At 49.0% G+C, this 17,632-nt stretch overlaps 1 protein-coding gene across 4 annotated transcripts; it reads right to left on the bottom strand.

The window, feature by feature from the left end:
* Positions 1-15: 15 nt before the first annotated feature.
* LOC137890815 (adenomatous polyposis coli protein-like) lies at positions 16-17,628 on the bottom strand. Of its 4 annotated transcripts, none has more exons than XM_068735048.1 (16): positions 17,567-17,628; positions 15,836-15,991; positions 13,036-13,132; positions 12,715-12,934; positions 12,319-12,427; positions 12,088-12,201; positions 11,862-11,924; positions 9,690-9,830; positions 9,203-9,380; positions 8,928-9,128; positions 8,611-8,706; positions 7,949-8,088; positions 7,731-7,808; positions 7,487-7,603; positions 6,384-6,598; positions 16-5,567 (listed from the first exon to the last, which is right to left on the bottom strand). In XM_068735048.1, exons 2-16 carry the CDS (start codon positions 15,968-15,970, stop codon positions 551-553), a joined length of 6,921 nt encoding a protein of 2,306 aa, XP_068591149.1. In that variant the 5' UTR covers positions 15,971-15,991; positions 17,567-17,628; the 3' UTR covers positions 16-550. The 4 variants fall into 4 exon arrangements, with proteins under 4 accessions (XP_068591149.1, XP_068591150.1, XP_068591152.1 ...); XM_068735049.1 differs by having other exon boundaries at positions 13,045-13,132; XM_068735051.1 differs by lacking the exons at positions 15,836-15,991; positions 17,567-17,628 and adding an exon at positions 13,338-13,354.
* Between the last annotated feature and the right edge of the window lie 4 nt (positions 17,629-17,632).

Here is a 17,632-nt window from a genome sequence, read left to right as displayed (position 1 = left end):
TCTCCAAAAGGAGAGAATAAATTAATTTCCACCCGACGACAGGAGCAAAATCGTGTTTTTTTTTTCAGAACCAAACTCCGTGAAAAAAAAGCATGAAAACTTCCGAAAGAGCAGAATTGTCTTCAAAACGCTACAGCTAGCAGAAACATCATCATTATCATTGTTATATCACCATGGTAACTGTCATCGTTAAGGGGGGGGGGTCGGGGGCCATGCAGGATCACAGGCAGAAAGGGGCGAAGCTAAGCGCTACTCATCATTTTTAGTGGTATAAAAACATAAAAAGTTCATTTTTAAAGTTTTTCTCTCATCGAATAAAGAACCTTGACTGGCAGGTGAGAGGAGCCAATGAGGGGGGAAGAGAGCAGGTGAGGGGGGCGGGGCTAGCACTTAAATACAGACTCACTTCCTGTACAGTTCGGTTCACAAACAAACATTTTCTGACGTTTTTTTCTTCCTATGTATTTACACTTCCTCCGTTTCGGTCAACTGTCCCAGCTGTGGCGGCCATTTTGTGGCTAACTACGAGTCTTCTTCCCATTTCCTGTTTTCACACCGACGTCACGATGTACGAGCCGCGCTCTCCACCGCTGCCGCCGCCCTCGCCGCCCTTCGGCTCCCGTTTCTTAGTGACGGGGGTCGGGATGAGCGAAGGTCTCGTGGGGGTTGTCGACGACGAAGACGATGATGTTGTAGTGGTGGTGGTGGTGGTGGGGGGCGTGGCGGTGACATCAGAGTTGCTCTTCCTCGGACTCGGCGTGTAGTTGAACGGGCTGACCCGAGCCGCCACGGCGCCGCTCCGCTGCTGACTGCGCTGCTGCTGTTGTTGTTGTTGTTGTTGTTGTTGTTGTTGAGGGCGTTCGGGCGGCGGCGGCTTGTCGTCGAGGCTCTCACAGCTCCGGCGCAGGTTGAGGTTGGAAGAAGAAGAAGAAGAAGAGCAGGAGGAAGAGGGTATCTTGGAGGGGGCGGGGCTGTCTATGACGGGCGGGGCGTTGGTGGTGGGAGAGCGAGCCGAACAGGAAGAGGAGGAGCGCGGGTTGTTGACGGGACAATCCTCCAGACGGACCCACACGTCTTCTGATTTGTCGGAGAAGCGTCCGGCCGATGAGTCGCCGCCGCTCTTCCCCTTCCTCCACGTTCCCTGGGACCTCACGCCGCTTTCCTCCTCGCTCCGCCCCTTCTCGCTGGACTCCGATGATGCCGACAGCACCGACGACGAGCTCCCCGTCCTCTTCCACGTCCCCACGCGCGGCAACGACGTTGAGTGTTTGCTCCCGCCTCCTTCTCCTCCAGCACTGCTACTTTCCCGCTTCCAGGTGCCCGTGCGGCTGAACCGCGATGAGGTCACTTCCTGTGGGCGTGATGGGCTCTCGGAGTGCGAGCGGTTGACGTCGTGTCTCCTGGTCGTTGACGGTAGCGGCGTATCGGGGCTGGATGGTGACTCTAACGCCGTTACAGTCACCGCCGCCGCCGACTCCTCCAGCTTCCTCTTCAGCGTCGGACTCGGCGCTTCTTTGATGAAGGTCGACTGACGGACCAGCGCTGGCTTCTCTGGCTCAGCCTTCTGCTTCTTGGCCGCGGTGGAGCCGCCGACCCTCGATGCCGACTCGCTCCTCGGGATGCCTCCGCCACCACCGCCACTACCACCGCTCCTCGCCGGCCCACTCTGTTTGGCCGGTCTTGAGGCCGAAGACGACGATGATGACGCACTTCCTGGAGACGCCGTGCGCGGCATCTGAAGCAGCTTCCCTCCTTTCTGATTGGCTGCCGAGGAAGAGCGGGACGGCGTGGAGTCCCGAGAAGACCCGCCTCCTCTGTCAGTGCCGTCGCTGCTTCCCGGAGGTTTAGCCACGGCTGCCGCTCTGGGTTTGCTCCGCCCCCTGGCAGATGGCTCTGCCCTCGGTTTCCCCGTGAAAGGACTCCTGTACACTTTCTTCCCGCCTTTCAACGCCTTCGCCGCCTCCTCCTCCTCCACTTCCTCCTTCTTCTTCTTGGCCTCCAGCGTGCTGCGTTCTCCACCCTTCAGGATCCTCCCCCCTCGCTTCATCGCCACCTCCCCCTTCTCCTCCCCTTCTTCTTCTGCGTTGTTATTGGCTGCTGGAAGGCGGAACGGTGAGCCCACAGACTTCAGGGAGAGAACCGAGTCGGAGTCCGATGATGGCTGGCGTGACAGCGGCGTGGCGGCGGCGGCTGCAGCGTTCAGGCTGCTTACGATGGAGTTGGCACCTTCTTGGATTGCCTTCCAATCGAATGTCTCTGAGTCAGGGGAGGCGGGGCTTCTCGGCGCCTCCGAAGGCTCCTCCTCGGCCAAAATGTCATCCTCGGCTTTGGAAGCAGGAAGTGTTGTGGCCACGGCAGCGGCGGCGGTGGCTGCAGCCTTCTTCTTCTTCTTGGGCATGGCGGAGCTGATGCACTCCTGCAGCAGGTCGTCCTCCGAGTCGATGCTCAGCGAGCTGAGCGACGAGTTCCTGGAGAAGCAGACGGGCGTGTCCTCCACGTGGAACGCTTTGGGAGCGTAGCAGCTTGCCGCAGGGGGGCGGGGCTTCAACTCCTCTTGTGGAGGAGGAGCAGGAGGAGGAGACTTTCCTCCTGCTTTGCTGCCATCTTTCTTCTCGGGAGGCGGAGCGAACTCCTTGTTGTTGTTCTCCTGGTCGATGTCGCTCAGAGAGCTCAGAGACGAGTTCCTGGAGAAGCAGACGGGCGTGTCCTCGATGGCAAACTTCTGCTTCTCGTCGGACTCCGTTGCGTTGGTCGCCGGTTTCGTTCGAGGGAAAACAGCCGCCGTCTGCTGCTTCCTCTTCCTGCCCTCTTCTTCTTTTTTTTTCTTCTCCTCGTCCTTCTCTCCACCGCCGCCCCCGTCGTCTTCATCAAAGTCCAGCGAGCTCAGCGAGTCATTGCGCGAGAAGCAGCACGGCGTGCCCTCGATGGGCGTGTAGTGGTGTGGCGAGTCAAAGGCAAACCCTGGTTTTGCTTTGGCGATGCCGTACGCCGCCCGCTGGGGCATCGGCTTTACCGGCGACGTTGGCTTCTTCTTCTGCTGCTGCTGCAGGGCGAGAGGGGGCGGGACCGAAGGAGGAGCTTGGAGGTGCTCGCTGTTCACCGACGCTCTGATTGGTTTTCTGGGTTTGGCTTTGGGCATGGCAGCGCTGATGCACTCGGCGAGGATGTCGTCACCATTCTCGCCCTCCGGGAGCCCCGCCCCTCTCCTCTGGCCGGAGGTGGGCGGGGCTACAGTTGCGACAGCAACTGCTGCCGCCTCCTCATTGGGCGGGGAGTCCATGGTGAGGTCACTGAGCGAGGTGGCGGTGGAGAAGTTGAGCGGCGTTCCCTCCACACAGTAAACTCTCGGCACCTCCTCCGACGGCGGAGGCGCGTCCTTCCTCTGCTGCGATTGGCCACGACTCTGAGGTGGGTGGAGCTTATAAACAGGAAGCTGGCTGGGTTTCCTTGGCGCTGCTTGTTGCTGTTTCTTTGGTTTCCGTGACGACTTGGGCATGGCCATGTTGATGCACGCCTCCAGGATCTCGTCGTCGTCAGATTCGTCGAGGATGGGTTTCGCCCCCTCCTCGTCCTTCCTCTCCTTGTTCCCTCTCTCCTCTTCCTCTTCATTCCCTCTCATCTCCGCCACGATGAACGGCTCGTCCAGACTGAGCGCGCTCAGACTGGAGGCTCTGGAGAAGCCGTGCGGCGTGCTCTCTGTGGCAAAGTGCAGCAGGACGTCCGCGCTGCTCTCCTCTTCGTCCTTCTTTTTCTTGGTCTTCTCCTCCTCCTTGGCACTCTGTGTCGGTGGAGGAATCGGCGGCGGCGGCGTCTTGGCGCGGCTCGGCGGCATGGTCTGTCCCGGACTGTCGGGCAGGTCGCTGGGGCTGACCACGCCACTCGGCATGCCACTGCACGGCTCGCTGGAGCGCACGGAGCTGGCTATGGAGGACGTGGAGAAGCTGTCGAGGGAGCTGACCGATGTGCAGCGGCTGAACATCAGTGGCGTCTCCTGAGCGTATGGCTGCTCCGGAGGACTCTTGGGAGTCCTGGCGCCCGATGATGACGTCACATGGTGGTGGTGATGGTGGTGGGCGTGGCCGTGATGGTGATGGTGACCACGTCGTCCTCGTGAGGAGGGAGCGGAAGCGGCGGCTGCTGCGGCAGCGGCGGCGGCAGCAGTGGCGGTCTGGCTCTCCGCCTCCTTCTGCTGCCTCTGCTGATGCTCATGTGCGTCTTTCTCGCTGACAGGAAGTGTCGGGTAATCGTTACTGCCGCCGCCCCTCCCACCTCTCCTCTTCCTCTCGATGACATCACCATCTTCATCTTCCTCCGACGATGACAGTGAGGAGAGCGAGCTGCCTCTGGAGAAGCAGATGGGTGTGTCCTCCACACAGTACGTCTGCGTCGACTCCTGGTTGCCTTTTGGTACTGTCCGATTGGCTGGGGGAGGAGGGGGGCGGAGCTTGTTGCCAGAGGACGACGGAGGAGGTGGGCCGGAGGGGGCGGCAGTCTCCTCCGGCTTGAACAGCGGTTTTCGTGCGGCGTCGGTGCCATACTTCAGGCTGTAGTCGATTGGCTGCTCGACCGCCGCGTCACCGCCGTAGTTTGAATTTGGCGCTGCAACAACATAGCGAGGCTGCGCGGCGGATGCTACGCGGCTGCTGGTTGCCGCCGAGTCACCGCCGTTGTTCCTCCTCCTCAGCCGGGCATCCAGCTCGTCGTCCTCGTCGCTCTCGATACTGCCGCGGTGACTCGGACTCTGTCTCCCAGAGTTCAGCTGTTCGTCCGAGTACTTGAGGCTGTAGTTGATGGGCGTGTCCAACTCAGCGCCGTCATCGTCCGCCATGTGGTTGGCGCTGCGGATCTTGTGCGCCAGGTCGGCCGGGTACTTCCTGTAGACGCAGCACTTGTTGGCTCCGTTCTCGTCGGACGAGTAGAACGGCTCCGTTGACGGTTTCGTCTTGCCGCGGTTTCCGTACCCGTCGGCACTCGTGACGCTGTTGAGGCTGTCGCTAGACGCTCGGACGCTGGGCGGGAACACCGTCCGGGCGTACGGCACCTCCTCACTCGACCTCTTCGATCCATCTCCGTTCTTCGGGCTCGACAACACCGGCGTGTTGGTGTACGAGCGTGTCGCGCTCCCTCCAGCTCCTCCTCCTCCGGCGCCATTACAGCCCCGCCCCTTCCTGTGCGCCGCCTTCGGGCTCAGGTTGTCGATGTTGTCGAAAGTCTCAGACAGCTGCTGGGCGTCCAGCTCCTCGAACAATGCCTTCTGTTTGCGAGCGTGCAGCGACGGGGCGCCAGCGCCCGGCGACACCACGCTGGCGTCCTTGTAGCGTGCCGGCCGATTGGCCATCAGGTTGCGCAGGGCGGCGGCGCTGCCCATGGCGATCATCTTGTGCCGGGAGTGAATGAGGTTGCGCAGCATGCCGACGGCTCCCAGCTCCCACAATGCCTCCTGGTCTTTGGCGTCCCTGGCCGACAGATTCCAGAGCGTCCCACAGGCGTTGGACACGATGGTCAAACTGTGGGACTTCAGGTGCTGCAGCAGAGTCGGCAGGCAGCCATGCTCACGCAGGATCTGCCTGCAGGACAACACACAGGGAGAAGAGAGCCATGAGTTTTCAGAATTTAATCCACACAGCGAATGTTGATGGTTTATACTCGTGGTGTAACGTTAACCATCAGAGTGTAAATAAAGTTTTACCGTTAACCATCAGAGTGTAAATAAAGTTTAACGTTAACCATCACAGTGTAAATAAAGTTTTACCGTTAACCATCAGAGTGTAAATAAAGTTTTACCGTTAACCATCACAGTGTAAATAAAGTTTTCCTGACGATGGTTCTCCTCCAGTATTCAGTAGAACATGTGTTTCTAGTCTCTGATAATGTTTCATTGTAAACAACCAATCAGTGTTTAAACCAACAGGAGGAGAGCTAGTAACGTTAGCAGCACCGCTAACAGCTAACCAAGGAGGTTCACTTCCGTTACATTATGATGCCTTCAGGCTCTGCTAAGTGAAAATGAGTACTGGCTGAAATTATAACATTATCGTGATGTGTTAACATGTAATCTGTAAAAATGTAAACACAAGCTCTAAGCACATTATTATACATCTCCTTATACTTATGTATATGTGTGTATATATATATATATAGAATATATATAGATATATTTTACTATTCTGAATTTCTGAGGCCGATGACAATCGTCAGTTAAACTTTTTTTTTTTTCACACTATGAAGGTTAAATTGTGTAATAGATCACATGACTCCCTGGTCATTTATATCCATAATGTTCCCTCACTGCTGACTCAAGGCTTTGTGTTTGGCGGATATACGGCTGGAGTGTCTGAAATAATGACAGCGCTGCTTCAGGTGAGCGGCCCGACTCTCTTTACCTGTGCGCTTCGTTGGTGGCGATGAGGCTGGAGACGTTGCGGAGGATCCCGCCGCCGCTCTCGATGATGGCAAGCGTGTTGGTGTGGCTGCGGTGAGTCAGCGTTCCCACCAGAAACGCCAGAGCACCGTCCACCGCGCAGATGTCCGCCTTGTTCTCTGTGCAGTGAGCCGACAGGTTCCAGAGTGCGCTCAGTACGGACTTCAGAGTCGACTCCTGAAGAAGAAGAAGAAACAAAGTTAAAAACTGCAGAAGAACCAATTTCAGAGCTCAGAATGATTTACAGAAAAACAACATTTAACCCTCTGAACACCAAAACCTGCCGGTGGGATGGAAAGACATGTTTTCTTTAAACAATCGCCAAAACTACACCGTTTATCAGCCAGAAGCTGTAAAAGATGTCATTATCGGCAGATTTACATCTTTCCGACAGTCCTTGAACACATCATGTGTGACGAACACTTCAGTCCGAAAACATCAAAACAAAGCTTAAAATGATATTTAATCTATAACATGTTCTCATTTAAAATCTCTCAAATAAAGCGTTCGCTTTAAACAGATTGTGTAAAAACATTAAATTGTGAGCTCCTCGGTGAAACTATGAAGTCATGATTGATTCATCTGAGACCAACAGTCATGTGACAGCAAATCAGAGAAATTTTGACTGAACTTCAGGAAGTGAACGAGGAGAGGAGAGAAGAGGAGAGAGAGGAGAGGAGAAGAGAGGAGAGGAGAGGAGAGGAGAAGGGAGGAGAGGAGAGGGGAGGGGAAGGGAGAGGAGAGCCTCCATGTTTTTCCTACATTGGTAAAACTTGTAAATGTTGGATAAATAAATTCTATTGTTTTCTAATTTTTGTAAAATAAATGATCAAAGAAATTCAACTTTGTAATGATTGATGTCATAACTGTGTTATTCGGCACTAAAGACATGTTCTAGTTCTCTCTACTTGTAGTCATGATGGTTCTGTTTCTATAGGAGGAGAAGGACTTTTATTTTGAAGTGAAAAAATCAAGACCACAGAGAGTAAATCGAGACAGGAGACACAGGAGAAGAAACGCCTCGTAACGTCTTCGTGATCAGAGGGTTGATTAGTTGTTATTTACCTTCTGGATCTCGAGAGCGCAGCCGGTCAGCGCTCGCACGCTGCCGACCTCACGCAGCGTCTTCTTACTGTTCACATCAGCACGCCACGACAGGTTCCTCAACACACTTGCTATCACCTAGAAAAAACAATTAACAGGACAAAGACAAACTGAGACAAAAGCCTCCATCGTGCAGGCGATGAGCTCAGAGTTGCGTTTAGAAGTTCTATAAATCTAAACTGTCATTAAACACAGGTGAGTTTACCTGCTGCAGGTCTTCACTGTCAGACTTCAGCTGAGCGACCATCGCTCTCATACAGCCCTTCATGGAGCACAGCGTGGCCTGATGGGAAAACAACAACGTGAAGCTGTGATCTGAATGGATACAGAGTTAGAGAGGTGTGTAGGTGTGTGTGTGTGTGTGTGTGTGTGTGTGATGATTGAGTTGTGATTGATGAGTAAATGTTTGTGTTTTCCTCCGACCTTATTGGCTACGTCTCCAAAGGTGAGGTTGGTGAGCCCCATGCCGGCGTATCGCCGCAAGGTGACGCTGTAATGATCGCTGCTCAGACCGAACATCTCACAGTCCACCTGCAGCAGCTCAGCCACCGCCTGCAGACCGCCTGCAGGGACAAATAACCCGCAGCCATACAGAGGGTATGAATACCAGAGATGAAACATTAAACCAGTCAAACATTAAACCAGTCAGACATTAAACCAGTCAGACGTTAAACCAGTCAGACGTTAAACCAGTCAAACATTAAACCAGTCAGTCAAACATTAAACCAGTCAGTCAAACACTAAACCAGTCAGTCAAACATTAAACCAGTCAGTCAAACATTAAACCAGCCAAACATTAAACCAGTCAAACATTAAACCAGTAACCAGTCAAACATTAAACCAGTCAGACATTAAACCAGTCAGACATTACATTAGTCAAACACTAAACCAGTCAGTCAAACATTAAACCAGTCAGTCAAACATTAAACCAGTCAAACATTAAACCAGTCAGTCAAACATTAAACCAGTCAGTCAAACATTAAACCAGCCAAACATTAAACCAGTCAAACATTAAACCAGTCAAACATTAAACCAGTCAAACATTAAACCAGTCAAACATTAAACCAGTTGATGGTCCTACTGACCGAGTTCGTTCATGGCGTGTCGATGTTCTTCATCAAATGAAAGCTTCATGAGGACGCAGACGGCCGGACAGATCTGATGCTCCACTGGAGACGGCACTGAAGACGCAGTATAAATATTATATATCTATATTATGTGTGTATAATTCTGTGAACACGTTGCCCAACATCTCTCCATTTCTAGTTATGGTTTACTTTATTAGCAACATTTCTCTCCATCTTTGAAACGCTGTGTTGACACTATACATTAACTATTACACATAATATACATATTGCTGTCTGTCCTCCTGATTGGTCAGTGTGTGTGTGACATCACTCACTGGGGTTGTCCTCCTGATCAACGCCCCTCTCGTGGTTCTCCTGCCAGCTCCAACACTCCTCGCAGTAATGGCGGACCTGCTCCAGCAGGTGGAGCACTCTGATCTCCCGCCGGCCCCTCTTGTCGTCAGGCTGACTGTGAACGATGTTGTGCAGCGCAGCCGACGCACGCGCACGAGCCTCTTTGCTGCCGCGGGAGTTACCTAATGTAAGCGAACAGGTGAGTTACCTGTGAGAAACAGACAAGAACACTTCACTTCTGTGGGAACTAGCTTACCTAGCAGCAGGGAGTCCTTGTCGTTGCCATGCAGCAGCTGGATGAGCAGCGGCAGACAGCCAGACTGACGCATTGCGATGCACGAGTCCTGCGAGCTTGACATGGCGAGCAGCGTCCGCGACATGTCGTCTTTATCGTGAGTCCCCAACATCGACAGAAGACTGTACACCATCTCCACCTGCAGGGGGCGAAACAGAAAACTTTATACAGTGTACACCATCTTCACCTGTAGGGGGTGATACAGAAAACTATTTACAGTGTACACCATCTCCATCTGTAGGGGGCGACACAGAAAACTATTTACAGTGTACACCATTTCCACCTGTAGGGGGCGACACAGAAAACTATTTACAGTGTACACCATCTCCACCTGTAGGGGGCGACACAAAACTTTATACAGTGTACACCATCTCCACCTGTAGGGGGGAACAGATTTGGTGGAGGGTTAGGAGTTTTTGTAGTTGTGTTGCTAGGCAGATTTAATCACCTTCGTTCCGAGGTGGCTGGTGATTCGTCGAGGCACAGAGTAGCTCGTCTCATTGGCTGCCTCTTGGTCCAACCGGCCGCTGGCGCTCACCTGAGCTCCGGCCAATCCGCTGCTGTCGGTCGCCCCCTGAGCTTCCTCCACCTGGGGAGGGGGGGGGGGGGGGGGGAGAGAGAGAAATACAACTGAATTTCCAGAAAATACTCAAAAGAAAGTCTTCTTCTTCTGTGGTGGCTTAATGGCACCTGACTGTAGAATTAGCTCCACCAGCTGTTTACTCACATTTATGATGCCCCGCCCCTTTTTTATCACTTCCGGCTCTAACGCAATTATATTCGTTCTTCCGGTTTAGCGATAGCATAAAATAGCGTTAGCATAGCGCTATCCAGACGGTTTTAAGGTGTGCATGTAGGGGTGTAACGTTTCACAAAATTCTCGGTTCGGTTCAATACGATACAGTGGTGCCACGGTTCGGTACGTTTTCAGTACAGCAAAAAAGCAGAAATGCCAAATCCTCGCTGGTGAGACTCTCAAGTAGTCTTTAAAAATGAAAGGTTGTGTTTGATACTTAAGATCTTCTCTAAAATCTTCCTCTATAAACTCAAACAGACACATTTCCTGGAAAGCTTTAGAAGTTTTATTTTTCAGACTTAGTTACAGCACTGCGGCTCTTGCTCTATCTCTATCTCATATTTACATTAAAAGCAACACTTACACATAAAAATGTAATAGATTATGATCCATAAATGTGATCAACACTCGTCACACTCGTTCCCTCAGTGTCGTTGTCTGTTCTCACTCGTAGCTCTGCTGAAGTCTCTGTCCTACTGGAGAGCAATCCATGTTTTGTTCCTTTATAGTTTATGTGTGTTAACTTGTTGTACAGAACAAGATAAACATTAATAAGAAAAGGAAAGTCCTCCGTTTTGTGTCCGTCCTCTCTAAAGCCGCTAACCGTTACTTCAGAGGGCCGCTCGGTAGGTCTGATAACTCCGCTGGTCACGCCGCTCACTAATCGCTCCATTAACAGCTGTTTCCACCGTAATAATGAGGACTTTAACTGAACAACAGCTGCTAGTAAAGACAACACGGTCAACAACACCTGTAATCAGTTGTCCATGTTGAATTAACCTGGTAGTCGATCGGTAATCAAGACTGTTGTTGTTTGTGAACATCCGGTCACGTGATAGGAGCGTGGCGAATCAGGGAAGGACATCACGTTACGTCGGGTGGGTTGCCATGTTTGAGCATAGTGGCTCCACCAATTTCAGCTATATTTTTTTTCAAAAGCAATTTAATATTATTATTGTTCGGTTTGTAATGCGTACCGAACCGTGAGCCCCGTACCGAACGGTTCAATGCCAATACGTGTATCGTTACACCCCTATGTGCATGTAAATATTCCCCCCTTTCTCACATGAACAATAATCAAAATTATAAAAAAGCTTTTTATATTTTGACTACACAAAAGATAAAAAACCTAAGCACATTATTTTAGGCAAATAAAAAGATGTATAATAGTACTAACAGTAGTGTTAGCAGTACTACTCACAGCTACAGTGATAGTAGTACAATGTGCAGAAGTACCAGTACTGTAATAGTACGGCAACAGTATTAGCCATTACCATTACAGTCGCTTTTATCCAAAGCGACTTACAATTCACTATATATCTATATACTTAACCGTTTTGTACCCGTAGTTTTTTGTTGTATAAACAGTAGAAGTAATATTTGTGGCAGCAGTAAACCAACCAGTATTTGTAGTAGCAGTACTAGTATGAATGTGTTCAAGTATTGTAGTATTTACAGTATTAGCCGAATCAATAGTACCTCTCTTTCTCTGGCTTCTTTGTGTATTTTCTGTGTATTAGTACCACAAGCAGAAACAGCACAGTGGTGGTGGCAGTATCAGTATACACTAAAACTCTCAGCAATACCATTAGTAGTAGAAGTATTTAAAGTAGTACTACTGTCAGTAGTACCATCAGCGTTAAATGGTTCCTTTCTCACCTGAAAAATATAAAATGTCTTTTTGACGACAAAAAATAAAATGCTTAAGCGCATTATTTTAGACAGGAGCGGATGGAAAAAACCATTTCTTTCATATTTTATTTTGAAAATCTTCTGAAAATTCTGTAGAAAACTATAATTACAACAAAGAACAGGTGAGCTTACCTGCAGCCGTGCTCCCAGTCGCAGGATGTCCTTATCGATCTGCTGAATACGAGACACGCGGTCCTGAACACACACACACACACACACACACACACACACACACACACACACACACACACACACACACACACACACACACACACACACACACACACACACACACACACACGTCAGGTTTGAGTGTCGGGGTTCACACAGGTGAACCAGCCTCCAGGTGTGATCTCACCTGAGCTCTCCTCTCCATCTCCTGACAGGAGCCCAGCTGCTCCTCCATCGCCGAGCGGATCTGACGGGCCTCGAACTCCAGCTGACGGCGACTCATGTCCGTCTGCAGAGTGAACTGACACGAGAAAAACTCCCGTCATGCATAAACCTCGCCCAGAGCAGCCAGGGCTTATGGGTATTGTAGTATTTAGAGAGGGGACAACAACAAAAAACGTGTAAAAAGAGTATTTACGTTCTCAGTGAGCGGCAGACTGTCAATCCTCTTGGTGAGATTCTGCAGCTGAGCGTAGTACCAGTCCTTCTCCTTCTCCTCCTTTTCCAGCTCAGCCAATAGGAGAGACCTGTCAGGGAGCAGCAGCCAATCACAAAGCAGAGATAGAGAGAAGCCAATCAAGAGAGAGAGAGAGAGAGAGAGAGAGAGAGAGAGAGAGAGAGAGAGAGAGAGAGAGAGAGAGAGAGAGAGAGAGAGAGAGAGAGAGAGAGAGAGCATTTTAAATCTGACAGTACTAATATATACATTTTTATTGTATTTTTTAATGTAGTCAGTAAATCACTAGCTACAGTATTAAAGTACCGTCAGTACTCTCAGTAGTACACTCAGTAGTACTGTTAGTACTCTTAGCAGTACCTCTCCTTCTCGAGCTCCTCCAGGCAGCGGTCATGGCCGTCTCTGCCCGCAGTCGGCAGCCCTCTCCTGGGGAAGCCAGTGGTGGTTGAGGGGCCTGGAGCTCCGGAGCCTCCAGCTGCTCCTCCAGCTCCAGAACCAGAAGAGGCCGAGCTGGAGGAGGACGAGGGGGGCAGAGGAGGCCTCGACCGGGCCTTAAACCCTGCAGACTCCAGGCTCATCTCTGGAGGAGAAGAGACACAGTTATCAGGTTATAGAGAATGTATATGTGTGTATGTGTATATATAAATACATATATAAATATGTCTGTGTGTGTGCCTTTACTTTGTTCACCTTTCAGTCTTTCGATGAGCTCCAGCTGAGAGCCAGACGCCTCTCCGGAATCTTCTTCTATGGTGCCCTGCAGCTGCTTCAGCACTTCCTGTTTTAAGTTAAGAAAATAAAAGCGGTACAGTGTTAAATCACAAGTGTGTTTTTCTGGTCTGCTGATGGGGAGTCACAAAATAAAATCCCGATGACACAACAACACAAATATTAATCATATTAATACATGAATCTCTCTCTCTCTCTCTCCGTCTGTGTCTCTCGCCTAGTTTTTCAGAGTAAATCCTCTTTTCTTGACTCACCACGATGAAACGGCAGCGTTCATACAGCGACATGATGGAAACTAATACTACTCACACTGTCCATGTGTGTTTCTGCTCATCGACAGTAAACAGGAAACGGGAAACAGGAAACGGGAAACGGGAAGTGAGTGTGAGGAAGGACAAGGACAATAAAGAAAAATAAAACTACAAGTTAAAGGACAACAAGCACACAGAGAGACAGACGTGAAAATAAGACAAACAAAAACTATCAACAGAAAGAAACAGACAGTAACAATGAGAACGGAAGAAATAGAGTCAGAACATGAACGAAAGCAAGAAAAACTAAAACAAGAAAAGTTGGAAAGGAACTAAACACGAACAAAACACGATAAATGAAAAACATAAAGACACACAGAGGATGGTTGAAAGAGAGAAAGCATAAAGAAATGTAAACAACAACAGGAAGTAAAATACAAAAAACAGGCATCAGAAAGAAAGACAACAGAGGAAGAAGAGAGGACAGACTTCTCACTCTGACGGGTTTCCTGAGTCCTCTCTGGGAGAACCAGAGATCCTCAAACACACAAACATCTCACTCTGAACAACAACATGGATCTCATTCAGAGGCTCATGATTGGTGAAAAATACCACAGGTCTATTCTGGGCCAAAGAGAGAGACACACAGATAGATATCATATTCATACATATATAAATGAATATGTGTGAGTGAGTGAGTGAAAGAGAGCAAGAGCGACAGAGAGAGACACACAGATATATATATATATATATATATATATATATATATATATATATGTGTGAGTATAGTATAGTATGTGTGAGTGAGTGAAAGAGAGAGAGAGAGTGAGCGAGAGAGAGAAAGAGAGAGAAAGAGAGCGAGAGAGAGAAAGAGAGCAAGAGAGAAAGAGAGCGAGAGAGACAGAGAGAGAGCGAGAGAGAGAGCCGTATGTTCCTTTCTGTACTTAAATACTAATAATCTGTAGTATTAACAAAACTAATAATCAAATTTCTGCTGTCAGTATTCTTGTCAGTAGTACTATGTGCAGAATTTGAGTAGTACTGTGTGCAGTGTTTCAATAGTACTGTGTGCAGTATTTCAGTAGTACTGTGTACAGTGTTTCAGTAGTACTGTGTGCAGTATTTCAGTAGTACTGTGTGCAGTATTTCAGTAGTACTGTGTGCAGTATTTCAGTAGTACTGTGTGCAGTATTTCAGTAGTACCGTGTGCAGTGTTTCAGTAGTACCGTGTGCAGTATTTCAATAGTACTGTGGGCAGTGTTTGAGTAGTACTGTGTTCAGTTTTTGAGTAGTATTGTGTTCAGTATTTGAGTAGTACTGTGTACAGTATTTGAGTAGTACTGTGTGCAGTATGCGAGTAGTACTGTGTGCAGTATGCGAGTAGTACTGTGTTCAGTGTTTGAGTAGTACTGTGTGCAGTATGTGAGTAGTACTGTACGCAGTATTTGAGTAGTACTGTGAGCAGTATTTGAGTAGTACTGTGTACAGTGTTTCAGTAGTACTGTGTTCAGTATTTGAGTAGTACTGTGTGCAGTATGCGAGTAGTACTGTACGCAGTATTTGAGTAGTACTGTGCTCAGTATTTGAGTAGTACTGCGTACAGTGTTTCAGTAGTACTGTGTTCAGTATTTGAGTAGTACTGTGTTCAGTATGCGAGTAGTACTGTACGCAGTATTTGAGTAGTACTGTGAGCAGTATTTGAGTAGTACTGTGTACAGTGTTTCAGTAGTACTGTGGGCAGTATTTGAGTAGTACTGTGGGCAGTATGCGAGTAGTACTGTACGCAGTATTTGAGTAGTACAGTGCTCAGTATTTGAGTAGTACTGTGTACAGTGTTTCAGTAGTACTGTGTTCAGTATTTGAGTAGTACTGTGTGCAGTATGCGAGTAGTACTGTGTGCAGTATGCGAGTAGTACTGTGTTCAGTGTTTGAGTAGTACTGTGTGCAGTATGTGAGTAGTACTGTACGCAGTATTTGAGTAGTACTGTGAGCAGTACTTGAGTAGTACTGTGTACAGTGTTTCAGTAGTACTGTGTTCAGTATTTGAGTAGTACTGTGTGCAGTATGTGAGTAGTACTGTACGCAGTATTTGAGTAGTACTGTGCTCAGTATTTGAGTAGTACTGTGTACAGTGTTTCAGTAGTACTGTGTTCAGTATTTGAGTAGTACTGTGTGCAGTATGCGAGTAGTACTGTGTGCAGTATGTGAGTAGTACTGTGTTCAGTGTTTGAGTAGTACTGTGTGCAGTATGTGAGTAGTACTGTACGCAGTATTTGAGTAGTACTGTGAGCAGTATTTGAGTAGTACTGTGAGCAGTATTTGAGTAGTACTGTGTTCAGTATGTGAGTAGTACTCTGTTCAGTATGTGAGTAGTACTGCGTTCAGTATGTGAGTAGTACTGCGTTTAGTATGTGAGTAGTACTCTGTTCAGTATGTGAGTAGTACTGCGTTCAGTATGTGAGTAGTACTGCGTTCAGTATGTGAGTACCAGGAGTACTGACCTTCATGTTGGACGCCTCACTCTCCAGTTGGGTCAGGTGGTTGGAGTTGTCCTGCAGCTCCTGTCGTAAATTACAGTTCTCCATCTTTAACACCTCCACCTGTCTCAGCAGCTGGTCGTAGGACGCTGCCGCCATGTTGGAGGAGCCACGTCACACCTGTACACAACACACAGGAACCATCACACACTGGGACTGGAGTACTAGAGTACAGTGGGACTGGATTACTGGGACACAGTGGCACTGTAGTACTTGAGTACAGTGAGACTGTAGTACTGAAGTACAGTGGGACTGTAATACTGGGGTACAGTGAGACTGTAGTACAGTGGGACTGTAGTACTGTAATATTGGAGTACAGAGGGGCTGTAGTACTGTAATACTGGGGTACAGTGGGACTGTAGTACTGTAATACTGGAGTACAGTGCAACTGTAGTACTGTAATACTGGGGTACAGTGAGACTGTAGTACTTCAGTACAGTGGGACTGTAGTACTGTAATACTGGAGTACAGTGGGACTGTACTACAGCTGTGTAATTCATTAGACATCGTTAGCTCAGCACTAACTCAGAGAACAGTGGCTCTCACTCTGAATCAGTCGCTTTGACCCAAAAATACATTCAGAGATCATCTGAACTCCAAACAGAGCTGACTCACAGTGGCAGCGAGCGTCACAGTAAATCAGCGAATCACAGAGATCCACTGTGACAATCAGCCAATCGCCTCGTCAAGTATTCAAGTCCATGTATTCTTGGTGTTACGGTGACACGTGACTGGAGGCTCGAGAGGCCAATAGGGACGAAGAAAAGAACCACATCTCAGCCATAGTGTCTCCTGCTTGACAGGAGTATTCCCTCTCACTGCATGTATTAAATACTTCTTCTTTTTATCATCATACTACAGAGAAGCCTCTGTGTGTGTGTGTCTCAGCATCATGTGATGTTCCCTCTCAATTACGAACACTGATGTCACTGTTTGACTGAAACACACACACACACACACACACACACACACACACACACACACACACACACACACACACAAAAATGTAGTACCACAACACTGCATGTCATCTACACAGTACTGCATGCCATCTACACAGTACTGCATGTCATCTACACAGTACTGCATGCCATCTACACAGTACTACATGTCACCTACAGAGAACTACAACTCCCACACATCCTCACGTTGAACAGCTTCTCCATCATCAATAATTAATCAATAATACCATTGTGGTGTGAAGATCAAACACAGTGATCAACAATAGAGGACATTAAAGGACAACAATAGAGGAACACCTCTGCTCCTCATCATCATCATCTTCATCTTCACCATCACCACCCTTATTTTATTTCCTCCCTCAGCCTCCATCCTCCATCACCGGTCGGCCATTTTCTCTCCCTCCTCTCTCCATCATCCATGCCTCCCCCCTTCCACCCATCCTCCCTCTCCAGGAACACACACACACACACACACACACACACACACACACACACACACACACACACACACACACACACACAGCACAAATCAAATCCACCAAAGAAGAACAACACACAGCAGAGAGCAGACAATGAGAAGAAAAGAACAACCTCCCGCTTATCCTCCATCCCCCCGAGCCCCCCCCCCCCCTCAATAATCCCTTTGACATGAAAATAAAAACAACGACAGAGGAGGACGGATGAATAAAGAAAGAATAGATTGTGGATTGAGAAACAGAAAATGGCAGCTCACCCCATCGCTGCAGCCTCCATCACCCTCCCTGTCTCTCTCTCTCTCTCTCTCTCTCTCTCTCTTTCT

This window comes from Cebidichthys violaceus, unplaced genomic scaffold, assembly GCF_023349555.1.
Source record: "Cebidichthys violaceus isolate CVI_PGR_0920_01 unplaced genomic scaffold, fCebVio1.0.p SCAF_694, whole genome shotgun sequence".
Lineage (NCBI taxonomy): Eukaryota > Metazoa > Chordata > Actinopteri > Perciformes > Stichaeidae > Cebidichthys > Cebidichthys violaceus.
This window is presented reverse-complemented; position numbering and strand designations above follow the sequence as displayed.

Coding starts and splice junctions, on each gene's coding strand:
- LOC137890815 (XM_068735048.1), bottom strand. CDS start 15,970: ATGGCGGCAGCGTCCTACGACCAGCTGCTGAGACAGGTGGAGGTGTTA. Junction 11,925..12,087: donor AGATGGAGAGGAGAGCTCAG/GTGAGATCACAC, acceptor GTGTGTGTTCAG/GACCGCGTGTCTCGTATTCA. Junction 6,599..7,486: donor GCGCTCTCGAGATCCAGAAG/GTAAATAACAAC, acceptor CTTCTTCTTCAG/GAGTCGACTCTGAAGTCCGT.